At 44.9% G+C, this 19,517-nt stretch overlaps 1 protein-coding gene across 1 annotated transcript in view; it reads right to left on the reverse strand.

The window, feature by feature from the left end:
- Positions 1–19,517, reverse strand: part of Nalf1 (NALCN channel auxiliary factor 1) — a 548,015-nt gene that overhangs the window by 16,372 nt on the left and 512,126 nt on the right. The window contains exon 2 of the mRNA XM_052162571.1: positions 10,654–10,825. Coding sequence (XP_052018531.1) covers positions 10,654–10,825 — 172 coding nt within the window. The remainder of the gene's footprint in view (positions 1–10,653; positions 10,826–19,517) is intronic.

Consider the following 19,517-nt stretch of genomic DNA (forward strand, 5'->3'; position numbering starts at 1 on the left):
ACATGCTCTCACAGACATAAACACATGAGATGCATATATGCATAGTACACATACACAATACATGCATGTACACATGTGATACATGTATGCACACATGTATATACATGCATATAAACCCATGTACACTCTCTCTTGCACACGCACACATGTGCACACACACGCACACACACACCCTGTCCTCATTATGCTGAAATCTTAACTCATAGGCTCAGACTTAAAGCTTATTTTAAAATTAAACATTTCATCTTTATTTACCTGAATTCGGTGTGAGATGTAGCAACTTAAATTATATGCATATATGAATGATACATTAGAATTTTATACATCTATTAGTTACAAGTTGATATATTATGATTATTATATTTTATATGAGAGTTATAATACATAGACTAAGGTCAGTCAGATTTATAGCAATATTTAGAGACACGTATAAAAAGCTTTGTCCTACTTTCATAGTGATATAAGTGATATATCTATGTGTCTCTGTGTGTGTCTGTCTGTGTGGGTATGTGTGTGTGTGTGTGTGTGTGAGAGAGAGAGAGAGAGACAGACAGACAGACAGACAGAGACAGAGAGACAGAGACAGAAAGACAGAGAGACAGAGTTAGTTGCTTACTAACCCAAGAGAAAACCATGTCCTCTGACAGAGGAGACAGAGAGAGACAGAGAAATGACAGGGATGGGGCAAGAGTGAGAGCCAGCAAATGTTGGAGAGACAGAGGGTGGGATCTGAAAATCTCACTCTCCATCTGTCCGACAGAGCTAGCCATCTGACCACACACTTTTCTAGGAACAGAGAGCTAGACAGCCTTGGTCTTTATTTAACCTAAAAGAAAGTTGAAGTCCATCAACACGGTTTCCTAGCCACAGCATGGCTCCCTGGCAGCACAGACCACTGGCATCTGCGTGGCCTTCGGTGGTAACATGGGACACAGACCTTGACACAGCGCCCATCTGCAGTAGGACCACAGACCCAGACGTGGCCCTCAGTGGCAGCAGTGCCACAAAGAAGTCCATGACCTGTGCTCCTGCAGACCGTAAAGAACAAGGAGGCTACGTTTGCAGTGGCATTGATGACTGAGGAGTCACAGGAGGCTGGTGTGACAACCCCTACTATGCCTCCCGGCCAAAAATAATAGCCTGGACACAAAGAGATTTCTTAAAGGTTGTGATAAGGGTGCTAAAGTGTAGCTCTTCACAACTGATGGCTTCTAGCAGGGGTGTAGGTGGGGAAGGATTCAGTTTTCTTTAAGGGGCTGGCCACTGGGAGTTTGACCACGCTCCCAAAACATATGAGCAATACAAATTGAACTTTTTTTGTTTCTTCTCTTTGGGGGGGGCATTCACAGGGGTGGGGCTGGGCCTGGGAGGACTGAGAAGTGAGTATGATCGGGATTCATGATGGAAGATTTCCGAACAATAAAAAATTATGTATTAAAAATAGTCCATGAGGCAAAATACTTGTAGCATGTACTTTTGATGTGATGTGTGGTGTGTGGATCCCGGGAGTGTCTGTGAATAATGTCAACCTGCAGTGAAGAGTTGAGAGGCATGGACTTCCCATTCTGTGAGTGCATGGAAGGACTTTGCTTTACCAAACAATAGCGATACTTCTCAGGAGCTGGTTTCAAGTCAGCCGACTGGCAGTTCTACCCCAGTAATCATATGAATGCTGGAAAGTGTCCAGCAAAGTCTGGCCTTATTCTTGCTTTCACATGAACAGACTTGGAAAGGCAATATCATACTAGACAAAGATTCTTAAACATTTTCCATTTGTGATCCTCTTTATTTTACACAATTTTTTTTTACAAATCAAATATATATCCATAATAAGTCATAAAGATATTTGTCTTAAGATTCTTCTTTATTAAACACTGAATTTTGCCATTCATAAGAGGCAAAGCCAATGGGCACCCTGGTGGGGTGGGTGTGCTTATGTGTTCTGGGATGAAGAATTGAATCTTGGGTGAATATTTCATACTGCAGGGTGCAACATCTCTAGCATCTCCCAGAGCTGGTCAGAATTTTGATTCTACAGTCATAATGCTGAAAATGTCACTTTGCAAAAGTCTTTAATATTTTTGCAGAGCAATGTCTATGACCCATTTCAGAAACCCATTGAAATTTTGCCCTCATATGAAGCCATAATTCTTCTGGTAATTTTTCTGAAACTGAAGTTGATACCTCAAACAGTAATTTCTAAAAACGAATGTTCCAAAATAAGACCACTTTAATATATATAAATTAGATATTGGTATGCCGAGAAATGATGACAGGGAACATTGAGTCTTTCTTTTTTGTAACCAAGCTAGCACGCCCCTATAGGAACAGAAAACTATGTGCAATAAAAACACTTAAATTCATAGTGAATGACAGTCTATCATGTGAGCCTCGGTTTTCAGTAGGTTTTGTCAATGGTTCACAGTGGAAAGTGCAACCCTACTGTGTGCTGCTGTGTGTTCTTTGGAGTTACAACACAGCACAGCCAAGCCATGAGATAAATAGCCAGAATTCATTTTGCAACTGCTTTTGGATTGTTCTGGGGTGACTGCATTCATAAAACTTTTACTTTTGCTGGTTTTTCATGGTCCTGTACTCAGTGATGTATCCCACAGTTTAAGAAGTGGGAGACTACATGGGCCAAGGTGACCCACACTTGTCCTGATGATGATTGGCTCTGTACTTGTGTGGGACAACAGCTGTGGTCAGTTTGTAGCAGCAACAAACTAGGAATCAACTCTTCACAGAGACGTCTCCAGCGCGGGTGAGACAAGCAGATGGACTAAGGGAATGAAGTCCCCCTGCCCTGTTACACCTGGCTTGTGATCTCTCTTTCCTAATGTGACACCCCTATACTCAGCAGACTAGCCCAACAACCTAGCTCTGCTAGGGTCCCTGCATGGGTGCACACGGCTGCCTGAAACAGAATGTCAGTTCTTTGTAAGGTTCAAGGGCAGGTAAGGCATGATGTTGTTAGTAAAGCCTTCCCAAAGGCACCAACCGCTGCTCTCCACACATGTCCTCCCATTGCTCTGGACATAGCCCTGGTGACCTGGAGCAGTGACCTCTGGGTCCCTGTGATTCAGCTTGGACTCCTCTTGGGACTAGCTCAACTCCAGTTCTTGCCAGAGTTCCGGGCTCCAATTCTTTCCCTCTCCCAGTCTACGCCATTTAATTTAATTTCTCCTCTTATATCATGCAAGCTGTAGGATCCAAAGCAGAAGGTTCACTGGAGGCGTGTCAGAATTTCCCCAAAGCTGTGGAGAGCACTGGGTTTGTGGAGGGTAGCAGACTGCCACCCACACATCTGCAGCAATGCGAGTGTGCCCACAAGCTCTCTCCGGCTCCCTATCACCACACTGGACGTACCTCAGCCCTTGCTCTCCGCTCTTCAACTAGACAAGCTGGGAAATCCCCAGTCTCCACTGCAGTGAAGCCATCAGACTGGACTGGGTGTGTGTGTCTGTCTGAGGGGAAATTCTTCTGAGTATTCTTTCCATGGGCTTAGTGACATTCACTAACTGTACAAAGAAGGGAGTCTTACAGTAGACACACATTTCCAAAACCCGTAGATACTGGAAGAATTTAGACATCCTAAATCTTGTTCCCCATGAGGTGATCCCTTGCCAAAAGCAGATGTTTGAAGGTAGAAGACAAAATCAGTCACCATAGGAAGGATATGAACTGGAATCATCAGACACCTGTAAATACCAGGTTCTACAGAAAGGAGCTAACACAACCATGCAGTGGTCCCCGCGTTCTCCACATATAATTTTGCAACCTGTTGCTGTTGTTGCTGTTGTTGCTTTTGTTTTGTTTTTGCATTTTATTCTGGAACTTCAGGGTTCATAATCTTATTGAGTTTTTGCTATAAATAACTTGGATTCTTTTCTCCAGAATTAAATTTGGAAAAATACTTAAACATACATGCATACACTTTAAATATGGAAATAGAAAGTGGCTGAGACATTTGACACTAAAATCTGTAGAAAGCGTATTTTCTACTATATTACTCCTTTAATGAGAACACTTTTAAACAAATTTAAAGACTCCTCTGTGATATGTTTACATAATTTGTCTGTCTGTCTGCCTGTGTGCCTGCATGAGCATGTGTGTGATTACTGGCTCTTCCTATGTGCTATTCAGATGCCCTGCAGTAGCACGTACCTGCCGCGAGGCGGCACCATCCACCGCCTTACCTAACCTAGCTGGCAAGGGCGGAACAAAAGCAGCCTACAGTGTTTTCCCCAGAGGCAGAAACATAACCCTATCCTTGTCACAGCTAAAAGAATGGGATGCAGAATTTACACGGAATTCTCAAAATATGTTTTATCTTCGTTGTCAGTAACCCCCAAAGGACTAACTTCTACTTTTGTTCTTGCGATTTTGGAGCAGCAAATGACATCAGGCCTACTTTAACCATCAATCAAAGGGTAATTTCCCATGTTTGTTACCATAGCACCCACAGCTGTGGCACTCTACTGCGTCTGTCTCCTTAATCTCAGCTCTCTAGTGCCTGTAAGCAATCAAGGGTTGCTCTAGGAGCCCTGGACCCCGGAGGGGGCAGGGCGGGGCAGAGAAGGAAACACTGTAATTACTACAGTGGAGGCTGGGTAGTGAGACTTTGGTCACTACTACTTCCGGCAGACCCAAACAGGGCAGAGTGTGAAGGGACCCACAGCAAACTAACAGTGAATAACTGCGATTCAACCACGCCAGCACCGAATAACAGTCTGCCCTGATAACACCCGGAACTTTTTAATTATCCCTCAAATGCTCCTCTGGTAATGTCTGTTTTGCTCAACTAAGAAGCATCTATCTCAGTTCGTTGTCCCCCATTCTCCCAAAGCTTTCTAGGGCTTAAAGAGGCTCAGGTCATTCTATGGATGGTTAAAACATTCCATTTGAGAGCTAACGTTCAGGACATGGCTAAGTTTTGTCAGCACCACAAAGAATAAGAGACCAGGGATGAGGATGAGGCTCAGGCAGCCTACCCAGTGCTGTGTAAACCAGGCATAATGTTGAGTGCCTGTAACCTAGTATGTAGGAGACAGAGGCAGGAGGACAGGTGTTTAAGATCACCATCAACTACAGAAGAAGTAGAAGGCCAGTCGGAGCTATAGGAGACCAAACCTCAAAACAAAAGAGAGAACCAGACATGTGCTGAAATGCTGAACTTAATTCTAAATACCTCATGGCCATTTTGAGAATATTTATGTTTTGAAACTATTTATTGAACACTTTACCCAGCCATGGGCCTGAGCTGTACCATGTTTGTGGTTAAAGAAATCAGAAGCATCCACCGCTGTCTAAGGGAACTGAAGGGCTCCTCCACAGTCAGGGTCCCCCCCCCCCCCCACCGCTGCCTTTCAGTAATAGTCCTGGGCAGAATGGGTCCCTCAGTAGCATCCAGCAAGCGGCTCATGGAGTCACAGGCTCAGTGGATACCAGCAGTCCTCAGGGTTATGGAGGTTTAGAGAGACCTCCCTTGTAGAGACCAGAGAAAACTACTCACATCAAATCTGTTGAACTTGAAGAAATACCAATATTCCTCTCTCTCTCTCTCTCTCTCTCTCTCTCTCTCTCTCTCTCTCTCTCTCTCTCCTACCCCTTCTCTTCCTCTCCCCCTCTCTCCCTCTCTGTTCTTCTCCCTCTCTCCCTCTCCCTCTCTCTCCCCTTCTCTCCCTCTCCCTCTCTCTCCCTCTCTCTTCCTCTCCCTCTCTCCCTCTCTCCCTCTCTCCCCCTCTCCTTCCTCTCCCTTCCCCCTCTCTCCCTCTCTTCCTCTCCTTCTTCTCCCTCTCTCTCTCCTTCCCTCCCCCTCTCTCTCCTTCCCTCCCCCTCTCTCTCCCCCTCTCCCCCTCTCTCTTCCTCTCCCTTTCCCCCACTCTCTCCTCCTCTCCCTTCCTCTCCCTCCCTCTCTCCCTCTTTCTCCCTCCCCCTCTCTTTCTCTCCCTCACTCTCTCTCATTATTTGAGAATTTTGCCAATATACTCTGACCATATCAACTCCTAATAACTTCTCTCCTATACTTCTATACCCCACCCACCCAGCTTTGTGTCTTTTGTTTAATGAACCAATCAAGTCCAATTTCTGCTGCCCATATAGTGTGCCCTTTCCTGGAGCATGGCTGTCCAACCAGGAGATACACACTAAGGAAATCGAACTCTCTGTCCCCCAGCAATCAAACACCAATAGTTCCTCAGCCGGGGGTGAGACTTTGTGCCCACTTCCTTCTGCATGCTCTGGTTTTATCTGGTTTGAGTGACTAAAGTTGCTAGTTGCTCCCCAAAGCACTATTCCTTCTTAGTCATCTACCAACTCTGGCTCTGATAATCCTTCTGCCTGGTCTTCTGCAGTGATTTCCAAACCCCGTGTGTGTGTGTGTGTGTGTGTGTGTGTGTGTGTGTGCGTGTGCGGGCGCGTGCCGGTTGTGGATCTCCATGTTAACCACCATCTACTGCAAATAGAAGCTCCCTGGTGAGGGTTGAGAGCACCAGTAACTGTGGGGTAATGATTAACCACCAGGACTCTACTAAACCACCAGCCAAAGAGCACACATGGAAGGACCTGTGGTTCCAGCCACATAGGCAGCAGAGGATGGCCTTGTCAGACATCAATGGGAGGAGAGGCCCTTGGTCCTATGAAGGCTGGATGCCCCAGGGTAGGTGGGAGTGGGTGGGTGTATGGGGGAACACCTTCAAAGAAACAGGGGGAGGGGGATGGCATGGGGGTTTCCGGGGCATGGAGAGAAACCAGGAAAGGGGATAAACATTTGAAATGTAAATAAAGAAAACATCCAATAAAGAAATAAAATTTCCATTTATCAGAGTGATGTAGTGGGTTCTCCCCAGGGACTGTGGCCTGCCCTGTCTCAGGTTCTTAGTCTAATGATGGTGTCAGGTTTGAGTGTCATCTTGTGAACAGAACTTCTTTTGATTCTTCATGACAAGTGACTGCAGTTTTTTGGTCCATGGTGCTGAAATAACTTTATTTACTACTTTTGTTTTTAAAACCTGGGATGAAGGAGCAACACTTCTGACCGACTAGGATGGTAGATTCATTTTATAGACAGTGTGTACTGCTTGTTCCTGGGCTGTATGTCACCTGTGTGACTGCTGTAAGGGGCCATCCAGGTGGCCACCAGCAGCCACAGGAAGGAGGCCACGCCTTACCTCTCCATCCAGCCTGCTCTCTTCTGAGTTTAGAAGACCTTTCCTTCCCTGCACATAGTGGGAGGGAGCAGCCTGACTCACAGTCGCTCCAAGGTGGCATGCAGCTCTATGTATCTGTCAAGTTTCGGAAAGCCTTTGAGTGGCCTTGGGGAGAGAGTGCTGAGCTCCAGCAGGCTGCTCTGCCAGGAAAAGGTCCATCCTGTGCTCAGTAAGCTTCTGCAGAGCTCTGGGTTTCTCGTTCTTCCTGAGATACAGTCTGCTTTTGGTCGCGCCTGGCAGCGACAAACTAGGAATCAAGTCTTCACAGAGACGCCTCCAGCGCGGGTGAGACAAGCAGATGGACTAAGGGAATGAAGTCTCCCTGCCCTGTTACACCTGGCTTGTGACCTCTCTTTCCTAATCTGAAACCCCTATACTCAGCAGACTAGCCCAACAACCTAGCTCTGCTAGGGTCCCTGCATGGGTGCACACGGCTGCCTGAAACAGAATGTCAGTTCTTTGTAAGGTTCAAGGGCAGGTAAGGCATGATGTTGTCAGTAAAGCCTTCCCAAAGGCACCAACCACTGCTCTCCACACATGTCCTCCCATTGCTCTGGACATAGCCCTGGTGACCTGGAGCAGTGACTTCTGGGTCCCTGTGATTCAGCTTGGACTCCTCTTGGAACTAGAGATCTGAAGCAGAAGATTCACAGAAGGCGTGTCAGAATTTCCCCAAAGCTGTGGAGAGCAGCAGGTTGTTGTTTTTGTTGTTGTTTGTTGTTGTTGCATTTTATTCTGGAAATATCTTATTCTCTTCAAATTTGTCTTTTGACTTCAGGGTTCACACTGCCAGATAGCAAGGACGAGTGCAAATCACTTCAGCATAGCTCCTGCCATGCGACCCAATTGAACTCTGTAGCATCAGGTAGGGATGACAGAGTGAACAGAGTCTCCCCCAAAGCCTTGTCCCTCCCCAGAAGAGAGCTGTGGTTCTTCCTGCTGTGTAAGTTCAAAATATTTCTGTGTAGTGGGCCTGAAAATCCAACTTTGGAGTTCTGAGCTTTGTAACCTAAGAGTCACAAAGCTGTGAGAAAGCAATCTACAGACAGGTCTTTGAGTGGTCAGCATTATGACTCTGAAGTCCTCCAAGGAGCTGGCACTGTCTTCTGGGCCAGGGACAGAGTTGGCTTTTTGTCACCTTTCCTTAGATATGTCACTATAGTTACAAACATGCACATTTTACAAAACCCAAAACAGCTAAAAATGCAAGTTACCCATGAGACTTTTGGTGCAGAAGGCACCCTTGCCAGCCCTTTGAGACCCAGTAGCCTTGAAGGCATCGAGAGAGAACTCTGCAAACACAGGCTGAGGCCAAGAGATGATGAGGTCAGGAACTGCAAACCTTCCTTAGGGTTTTTGTCTAGATGGGTCGGATGTGCTGACCAGTCAGGAAGGACTTCATGCTGTGAGGGCAGGTACTAAGACTCAGGGACCTTCACAGAATGCTACAAGGTTCCTTGAAGTTTAGACTTTTAGAATGCAGACATTCATTTTTTATGGTCAGTTATGGAAACGTCTTTGGGAAAGTCAATATAATTTCTAGTGAAATAAGATCTTTCTTTGTTTCTTTCTTTCTTTCCTCTTTCCCAGGATGTTTCCTTCCTTCCCTTCCTTCCTTCCTTCCTTCCTTCCTTCCTTCCTTCCTTCCTTCCTTCCTTCCTCCCTCCCTCCCTCCCTCCCTTCCTTCCTTCCTCCCTTCCTTCCTTCCCTACTCCTTCCCCCTTCAAGCCTTCCTTCCTCTCTTCTTCTGCTCTCTTCTCTCTTCCTCCTCCTCTTCTTGCTGCCCCTTCTTAATCCCCCTTTCCCTTCCTCCTGCCTCCTCTTCCACTCTTTTTTCTCCTTCGTCATCCCAGTCACGTCCTCTTTCCTCTTCCTGAACCCCACTCTCTCCTCTTCCTCATCCTAGCTCCCCCTCCCTGAACCCCACTCTCTCCTCTTCCTCATCCTAGCTCTCCCTCCCTTGACCCTGCTCTCCTCTTCCTCATCCTAGCCCCCCCTCCCTTGACTCTGCTCCCCTCTTGCCAACCCTGCACGTTTCCCTTATCTGCACCCTCACAGCGTGTGTGGTGTCCTGGGCTGGGGCAGTTACTGTGGTTCACCAGTAAAAAGCCAGCTTGTGTGATGGGAGAAATGCCCTTCTGCTCGCCAGGGCTGGCTCTCAGGGGACTGACTGTATCTTGATAATTTGTTACACTGAACAGTGGGGCCCTGGTCACCACCTGATACATTGTCACAATGAGCATGGACCACTTGGTACATGGTCACACTGAGCATTTCAACTTGTCCTTATTTTATTTTTTTATTTTACGTGTATTAGTGTTTTGTCTGCATGTATTTCTGTGCTCTGCATGAACATCTTGTACTTGCAGAGGTCAGAAACAGGTATTGAATCCCATGGAAACAGAGTTATAAATAGTTGTGAGCCAACATGTGTGTGCTGGGAAACAGCCCAAGGTCCTCTGCATGATCAAGTGCTCCTAACCTTTGAACTCTCTCTCTGGACCCTTTTTAATTATATTTGTTTATTTTAAGTTTATTTTGTATGTGTGTATTATGTACCAGAGCATGCATGTAGAGTTCAGAAGACAACATGGACATGGCTTCTGTCTTTCCACCATCTGGGCCCCGACACTGAACTCTGGTAGTCAGGACTTCCAGCAGTCAGGACTTCACTCACACGGCTGTCTCTCTGCTCCTGCCAGTGTTTAGTTTAAAAGTCCAGCATACAAAGAATTTTCTCTTCTTCCTGGATGTATTTTTTATGCTTAAAACTCAAAAGTCAAGGATGCTCTGGATCAAGCAAATTGTTTTAAAAATTGGGTCTTCACTCCTCTTCTTAAAGGAGGGAAGGAATTCCAAAGAATTCACATCGGCAGAGTGCTCAGTAAAGGTGCTCTCCCCACTATGACCTGCCAGGTGAGACTGTTCTTAGTTTTGACCCTGGATTCTTTGTCTGCTTAAACTACATAGTGCTCATGGGTTTCTGGACACCAGATATGGTGTTGACACCCTGCCTGTCTCAGTTCTTTGCCAAAAAATAAAGGAGATATTGTTATCAGAAAATATAGAAACAACCTGCCCTGGCTTCTTATGCACCAATGTGCGCGTTCATGACCCAGGCAGACATATCCTCTTGTCCTCACTGCTGATTAAGATAAGGTGACAACATTCATTACAAGACACACAGAAGTCGTCGTCGTTAAAATTCTTCCTTTCCCTTGCAACTATCCTCATGAGACATTCACAGAGAGCCTCAGTTGCAACATAGCTGTGTGGTAGAGACATCAGCCCTTATTTAAATCAGTTTGGGAGGCTTTTCAGCACCCAGGAAGAGAAGCCGTGTATTCAAAGAAGAATACCTTTGTGTGGTCTCAACGTTATGGAAGCAGAAGGAAGCAAAGTATTGATGGAGATCAAAGGAGGGCCCCCACCCAGCCTGTACCTGTGCAGATGAAGCTGGAGAGGCCTCCGTAAATGACTTCGTCATTGTCGGGCAATATGAATGGACACCTCGTCTGCACCTCCAAACAATATTGCTTGCAAGGGATGGTCTTTCTGCAGTTAAACTGTGTGACTTCAAAATACTGGGAGCAGAGCCAGGCTTTGTAGACAATCTGAAAAGCAAAGAGAAAAAAAGAATCAGAACTGTGGAGGGATGCTACACACGTCTCTTGTGAGGCTAAGGCTGGGCTGGGAGAGCATGCTTCAGTTTTACAAGGGCCATAGACAACTCGGGGTAGCGCGGTATACAGCTCCACAGAGAGAGAATGCTGCGCTATGAGCACATGCACTGAAAACATTGACTACAATCCTCTGGAGAATGGAAAAGGTATTTAATTTAAAGCACTCTTGGAAAACAGTGGATTTGAGAAGATTCTAAAGTTTTCAGGATCCAGTGATATATAAAGTAAACAACACAACAACTCCCGCTGATAATGTAACTACTGCCGTGGGCAGAGATTTCTTGCTTTCTTAGCTTTCCCACCTCTCATACCTCGATTGAACACTAGATGGCGCGAAGCGCTTTGCAAGGACTCCTGCAAGGGTGAAAAAGCTCGTGGGCTGTTACAGCTTGCTTTGCCCACAGCACACAGCTACGAGAAATGGGTGTTTGCATCTGTGACTCACACGGACTTCACTGAAAACCTCACCGAAAGCGGAAACACTCAGTACAAATCAGACGTAATCTGCTCCATTTGATTAGGGGAAGGATGGTCCCTCCACCAGAATCCTGCAGTTGACCTTTGACCCAGTGCAATCTATCTTTGTACTGTACCGACCTGTGGCTTTCACTGATCTCTTATCTGTGTGATTACGGGGAAGTAAGCACTGAAATTCGCTCCGCCCAACCTGAAGTAAGCTAAGTCTAAATTTAAAAAAAGCAGCATGAAGTGAAATTCAGTTTCTTTCCAGGCCTTTAGTAACAGTGGATTCTGTTCGTTACTAGAGACAAATAATACTATTTAGGTAACGTTTCATCCATCATACGCTACCTTGGAAAAGGAATGGCTAAGCAATAAATTGTACATGAATAAAACGCAAAACAGGATGAAACTGAAAAAGTATTTAACAAATTTAAGCATTCTCTAAGCAAGTTACAATTTTTTATAGCACTGATTCTCAGCATTATCGACTGATGACATATTTCTCAAGAATTGTAAGTACATTAATACATGGAAATTTTCAGAATTTGAGGCCCCAAATATGTAGATTACCCAGCTTTTGTTTTTAGTGGTTATGCTGTGCTTAATCAGAAAATGCTTTAAAAAAACACGGGGCCATTAGCAGGGTTTTCAGACAACGGTAAACAACTTGACTTGGGTACCTGATCAAAGTCCATTTTTGATGAGCTAATTGTTCTGGGATTATTTCACGATTTCTTGTTAGTTTCATGAAAATCACATTTTATTCTTTGAAGAAAAGGGTCTATAAAGGCCGGAAAAATGAATATGAAATTTATTAATAAATATAGATGGCCAAAGTAGCTTTCCTTGTAGTCAGTAATGATCTACCATCATCCTGAACATTTATGCCTGTGTGCACAGAGTTTTGAATGAATCCTAGCATAACAATAACCAAGGAGACTGCTCAGAAAACTTGTATTTCAGCTGGGAAGTCAGTCCAGGTGTGCCATGGGTTCCCAGGCATGGTAGGTGGTATGGTAGGTGTCTGGTGGACCAGCTAAAGTCAAAGAATAAGGGACAAAAACATCACCTTCTGAAGAAGGAACAGAGAGGTGGTGTCTAAACTGTACTTTGGGGTAAAGCATCAGTGATAGATGCTTTTTGACCAACCTATACCAGTGTAACAAAATCTGACAGGGGATACAGCATTTATGGTGTCGGTGGTGCCACGGTGTCCAAGTGCCCTATGCACTTTGCGATTTCTCGTTTTAATTACCTTTGCATGGTGTTAGAAGCAAGTGGGCATGCTTGTATGCATAGGCTAGCGATGAAATTGCATGCTAGCAAAAGCCTCCACTGTATATTTCTGGGACTACAAAGACTGCAATGGTCTATTTTATTTTAAGGATTATTCCTGCACATGCAAAAAAGAGCTCCAGCTGTTCTGTGGGCACCACTGTACACTCTGTCTCTGTCAAATGGCTATTAGCATTTAAAAAAAAATTGTAGACAAGAGTCCCTAGCCAGCCTTAAAATCACTATGTTGTCACAGATGATCCTCCTTTCCCATCTCTCTGGAATTACAGTCTAGCAACCTATCCAGTTATGCTGTGCTGAGGACAGAACCCAGGGCCTTGTGCGTGCTAGGCAGGAATGCTTCCAACTGAGCCACACCCGCAGGCAGTTTTGTACTCTTTCAGATCTGTAAGTCTGAGTGTCAACTTATGACCCACATGCATCCCCACTCCACCCACACAGATCATGGGGTGGCAGTTAGTGATGCGTTTTGAGACGTGGGCATATTTTTTGCATCCTTTCCCTTGGCATGGCCCAGCTGAGATGGACCCATCTTTTATTCTTGCTTTATCACATTTCCATTGCGGATGTTTGTTCCTGCCTAAAGAATCAAGCTAGCAGTTTGTTTCCCCTCATCACCAGGCAGGAGGCTGCAGACAGAAGAGAGCTCCAGATACCACAGTGAGCCAGCACACATGCAGCCCGCTTCCCTGCCCTTCAGGTCTGCCATAGACCTGAATGCTTGGCTATGCCATAGAAAGCTCCCCTCTGAGAAAGACATGCCTGTTCCCAGGCATCTGTTGAGAACCAGTGCAGGGAATCCTGTGAACGGAACATAACATAACAGGGAGGACAGAAAGGAAATATTTTATCATAGCGTGAGAGATTAACTCGGAGGAATGATTTTTGTAAAATGAAGGAATTATCTCTTCCCCATGCAGACGTGTCTGCGATAGAACAGGCAACACAAGCACAGAGGACATTTGCTAGAACATTCCAGCATTAACCAAAAAAGATTTGCCTGAGAGGAAAGGCAATTTTGTAATTCTACAAAAGATGACTTGAAAAGCAAAATCAAAACAAACAAACAAACAAAAACTCAAAACACATGCCAGCAAAAATCTGAATGTTGTTCTAGGAAGAATGGATTCGACCTGAGAACATACCACCAAGGGCGGAGGTAAGGGGTGGGTGCTAGCAGCTGTCCCTGCTCTCAGAAGGAGCTGCCTGCCGTGGGCTCTGAGTCCATGAGGATGTTTTACTTGTTTATTCACCATTTTTAATGTAGGGTCAGCACGGCAAGATATCCTGAGAGGAGCTTACACCTTCGAATAACCAATTAGCTGAGCTCAGAGACCACTCATTAGGAGGGAGCCCGTGACCTGGACTCTAAACCTAGCCTATTATCTGAGGCAGAAGAGGCGGTGAACCCTAAAGGATACCCACGTGGTAGAAGAAGACTGGCTCCTGCAAGTTGTCCTCTGAGTCCCACATGAAGGTGTGGCACACAAGCACACACACACACACACACACACACACACACACACGAAAATAAATTTAAACAATGATTATCTTCAAATCAAGATGTTTTCCCTGGTCCCTCACTCTAGTAATGACTTACTTCCTCAGCTTCCTACCATGTTGCTGCCGAGTTTCATTAACTCCACATTTATCCAAGCTAAGTCTGCACTGTGTGGGGAGAACGGGCGTTTTTAAGAGCTGGTCTGCAAGACAAGCTGCCTGTAGCTGCCGTGTTTGTGCTGAGTGCATACTGTACAGTTTTAAGTGGACAAGAGATTCAAAAGTCAAAGCTGGAGTTTGTGTACCTTCATGGGAACAGGCATTCTGATCGATTCGAGGAGCACTGTCTGCATCTAGGAATTAGGAGTAGTCTACTCTGAGCAGGAGGCCAAGAAAAATGGCGTCATCTCCCACAAATGGGTCTCCTGGCCACAACTTTCCAATTTCTCCTGGCGCTGGCTTTGTCGCTGATGGCTCTTGCTCTCACATACCCAGTGGGTGAGCCCTACCAGAGTGAGCTCCGCCTCCGTGTGGTGGTTAGAGGAACCTCGCAGGGCTGACTGATTGCACCACTGAATTTTATAAACCAGGCTCTGAGGGAAAAACAGTCCAGCACACACTCAGAGCGCTGTAGCCTCGTTCTGTTGAGCATTCTGTGGGCTCACGGAGAGGAGAAGGATGCTCTGTGGTAAAGAGTGACCTGGGCAAAGGGACCAGAGCAGAGGTAAGAGTGACTACGGTAGAGAGAAGAAGAGAAGGGCAGAGTGTGGAGGACCTGGAAGTAAAAACTGTTACCAGTTGCTGTTGAGTGTGCACCACAGGCCTAGACACTCATTCCCAACCAAGTTCAGAGCCGTTATATGGTTTGGACAGGATCCCACAGCACAAACAATTAGGAGGACTTTTGGGGACAGTTTTATTCCAAGACCTGACTCCACCTATCAAATCACATCACAGTCCAACGCACAGTCAAGTGAAAGTCAACATTAGCTCGTGTTATTCTACAGCAGGTATTTGGAAGTGGCAGGAAGCACTTCTTTCTACCTGAGATCCATGGTGTAGGCCTGTGGTCTTTGGTATTCCAGAAGCTGAGACAGGGGAATTGGAATCACAAGTTCAGCCTGTCTGTGCTACATAGTCAGTTCAAGACCAACCTGGGCCATTTAGTATGACTCTATCTCAAAGATCAAATAAAGGAAGAAATGCAAAGATGTGCCAGGGATATGGTGCTGTGGCAAAGCCCTTACTTAGCAGGTGTGGGACCCTGTACTGAACAAAAGAAAAGGCAAAGATGAAGAAGAAGAAGAAGAAGAAAACTACTCTGCCAAGGCTGGACTTTGGATATGGAAATATGTTCTGCACATCTTTGATAGCTCAGCAACAACCTTCTTCCAGGGGCACGAGTGTTCCTCCCCACAGTGAAAGACTTAATGCATGGCACGGCTCACAGGCTCACAGTATTCATGAGTTTACTGACACAAGCTTCCAACCCTATGAATTGCTGACACGAATAATGTAGTGGATAATGAGGAAGGAGCCAGAAATGTACCTGGAATTGTCTATTACCCAAATTAACAACCATCTACAATTAAGAAGTACATTTCCCTGGCTGTGATTTTCTGGTGCACATCTTCTCTCTCTCTCTCTCTCTCTCTCTCTCTCTCTCTCTCTCTCTCTCACCCCCTCTCTCTGCCTGCTTTTTCTTCACATGGGCATTTATTCAGTTATTAAATTACACAGTTGTAGGATCATTTGTATATGTTTTGAACAGTTTGTTAAGCATTTTTAGTATGCATTCTACACACTTAACTATTTGAGAATATTGTCCTTATATAAATGCAAATTAGTAAAATATACATAAAAACTGCAAGTGTGTTCATCATAGACCATGACAGTCTTCAAGAGCTTCCGCAGACTGTGTACTGCTGACTTCCACGTGCCGTCCGGGTGCGCACATGGCACTTCTGGAAGCCCAGCATAGTTGAACTGGGATTTTCACCTCGTAAGTTATGAGATAAATCATGTACACTGTCAGATACTATGTCACACACATTTAAGACAGAACTTATTAAAATGATGCAATGACAACACAAAACACTAATCCCCTGAAGAACAGATCTTGGCCTGACTTGAGCCACTGATGAAGTCGCATAGAGACGTGGGATGAGATTCAGCTGTGTCCTGAATGCACTAGTGAGTGAGTGAACGAACGAATGAATGAATGATTAGTCAGAAGTATGCATGCCCCGGTGAAGATGACGCACATAGCTACAGTATACTGTTCTAGGCAGGAGGACCCAGTCCTCTTGGCCCATCTTAGACTCGTACCTATTTTCATCCAGAAACAAGTGGGCTCCATGTCCTCTGCTGCCCTTCTTTTCAAGGTAGGCTGATGAGCAGCACATTCTGTGTAAAGTGTGAGGTGCTGCACTCAGGGGTGACAGCTGTTCACACCACGTCCCTGTTCCCACAGGTGTGACTCAGCAATTCTAGAACCATCTAAATCCTATACACTAAACCATAAGTATACCTTTGGATTGTTTGCTAGATTCAATAAAATACAGTTAATAACTCATCCAGTGTGTCTTAAGTGCCTCGCCAACTTTGGGAAACCATGGGAAGGAGACCATGTTACTTCTTCATAAATGCTGGAATTCAGAAAATGTACGTTTCAGCATCTTTAACTCTGTGACTGCCTAGGAAATCAGAAGGGCGGCGGGGGGGGGGGCAGGGGGGAATCAAACAGGTGTTGTAAGTAAAAATGGAAATAGAATTCATTTACGTAAACTAAGATGGATGATTAAGTTGAAGGATAGGACTTTTGAATTCTTCCTGAAATGTCTGAATATGGGTTCCTATTGGTTATTTTTCCTTTTACGCCTCCTTTTAAATAGCATCCCTGGGAAATAAAAAAGTTTTCCTGGTTTCCAAGTGCACAATGTCAGAGAAAAGATAGGATGGTATTTTTTAGATAATTTAGAAACAGACACCCTCTGGCCTTTGACCCAAGCACACTGAGATCCGGCCACTGAAGACAGGCAGGCTTGCAGATAATGATCCTTTCTGTTGTTTTCTTCTGTCCTAGCCAGAACTAGGCATCCATCAGATTGCGGTTTAACAGCAAAACAACAAAATGTGTTGCTGAAGAATGATTATCACTACTTTGGCATAATTACTGAAGACTCTAACCGATGGGATCCGTGTTAATTAATAACAATGTTCCTGGCAGCCTGCAACCGGCAGCTTCTGAGCTGAGATTTGCGCGCTCAGAAGGGCGAGGCTATATCCAGTTTCGTTCTCAGAGTAAATCTCCACAGAAAGTGCACGAGACGTTGAGATATGCCACAGTTAATCCAGAAAGGACTTCCACAGCTTGTACAATTTACATCCGAAAATCTGGACATTTAACTCTAAGAATCCTCTGTTTTGAAAATGAATATTCATATTCACGATAAAATAGGTCACTGCACAGATGAAGAGCTTGCAGTTTTGTCTGTCAGACATGTGTGTGTAGCCCAAATGGTTTCAGCTGACCCAAAACCCAACAAGCATGTGTGCACAGTGCATTAAAGTTTAAAACCAGCAATTTGCCTTTGCAGTATATATTTTGTTTTGCTGTCAGGGCTCTTGAAATAAGCACATTAATAAATTGTATTTATTAATTAAGCACATTATAAATTATATTACAGATAATATAAAGGCTTACGCAAAGTAAGGATCTAAGGTTCAGCGCTGACATTAAGAATTGTTTCAAAATTGTGCATGGGCTGAAAAGCAGAAGAAAAGGCTAACCAGTAAAGATCTTTTTCTCATGTAAACAAAGTAACAGCCACAACTAAGGTGGCAACTCTCCTTATGTTTCAGAAAGAAAGAAAGAGAGAGAGAGAGAGACAGAGAGGGGGGAGGGAGGGAGGAAGGAAGAAATGAAGGAAGGAAGAGAATCAATAAAATAAGGCAAACCAAATTTCATATTTAAGTAAGCAGATTCAGGCAGCATATAAACTTACTTATTGATCAACTGATGGAGCAGCAATCAACCAAGAAGAAAATTGAAATATTTGTTATTAGTATTTATTTATTTTTAAGATAGGGTCCCCTTTGCAAACCAGGCTAGCCTTGAACTTTCAATGCTCCCTCCTCAGCCCCTTAAGTATTAAAGTTACAGATGATGGGTCACCACTCCTGGCTTTGGAATAGATTTTAAAATATTCCCTCTAAACTCTAAATCAAAGAGTGAGCATATTCCTTAACCTTGTCATTGCCAGAGACACTGTGAATGTGGACACACTCCAAAACTCCACCTTTCCCTGAATTCTGGCTGTAATCCACCCTGATACTGATGTACTTTTATCTTCTCCTGTTCTCTCCGCCTCCCTCTCCTCCTCCCCTCTCCTTCTCTCTCTCCACATTTGGCCAGATTGTATTTCCATTGTCTTATTACAAAGCACCTTCTGCCTGTTTTCCCTCACACAGGAATTGAAACAGCAGACACACAAAACACTGCTTGGCATATGCATGAGCGGTTCCAGTTCTCTGTCTAGGGTGAACTACGACCCCCCACCCTCCACCCTACCCCACCTTCGCCCTCCACCCCAACCCCACCATTCGCCCTGCATGTTCTCTCAGTATCACTGAGTAGTCAGTCAAACAATCTGCCTTAGTGAGTGCTTGGAGTTTGCACTCACAGCCTGCCTAAGCAGCAGAGCATCAGACTGTAGATTACCTAAGAAGCGAGCTGCTGCAGAGTCCCAGAGGGAGAGAGCCTGCCCATGCTATTGTAACGGAAAGGAATCGGGACAGGTGAAAATACAGTTTGGTTTTATTCCTGCGACTTTAAGAACCTCATTATTATTCAAAACCAGCATGAATCAAAAGAAAAATATCTTTTGTATTTCCTCATGTAAGTAAAACAATTGCTCAATATCTACCTATTAGTGTGCGCAAAGGAAGAGTCTCAGAAGACCATACAAAGCTGAGAAGCCAGAATTCAATTCCCTGGGCCAGACATGTGGATATCTGTCACTCCTGGACTCTGTAATTATAAACCGTGCCTTTCAGTGCCCACCCAACAGCATGTGTCTTGTGTGGGATGCTTGTGTCATGTTTCTGATTTATTGTGGCAAAATAGATTAACAGCATAGGCTGGGTCAGTCGGCACTGGTGAGCACAGGAAGTTCTTCCAGGTTCTATGTGGTCTCTGTTTGGACTTCTGCTCCAGTTGGAGCTCAGACCCCTGTCTCCTTCCCTCCACCCACACATCATAAATAGTAGGCACATTCAATTAGATTATAGTTCATAAGGAGTATTTTTCTCATGCTTTTTCATGTAGTGGAGTCATCTCGGTTATGTAAGCAGTGCTGATGCC

Source organism: Apodemus sylvaticus, chromosome 18, assembly GCF_947179515.1.
Source record: "Apodemus sylvaticus chromosome 18, mApoSyl1.1, whole genome shotgun sequence".
Lineage (NCBI taxonomy): Eukaryota > Metazoa > Chordata > Mammalia > Rodentia > Muridae > Apodemus > Apodemus sylvaticus.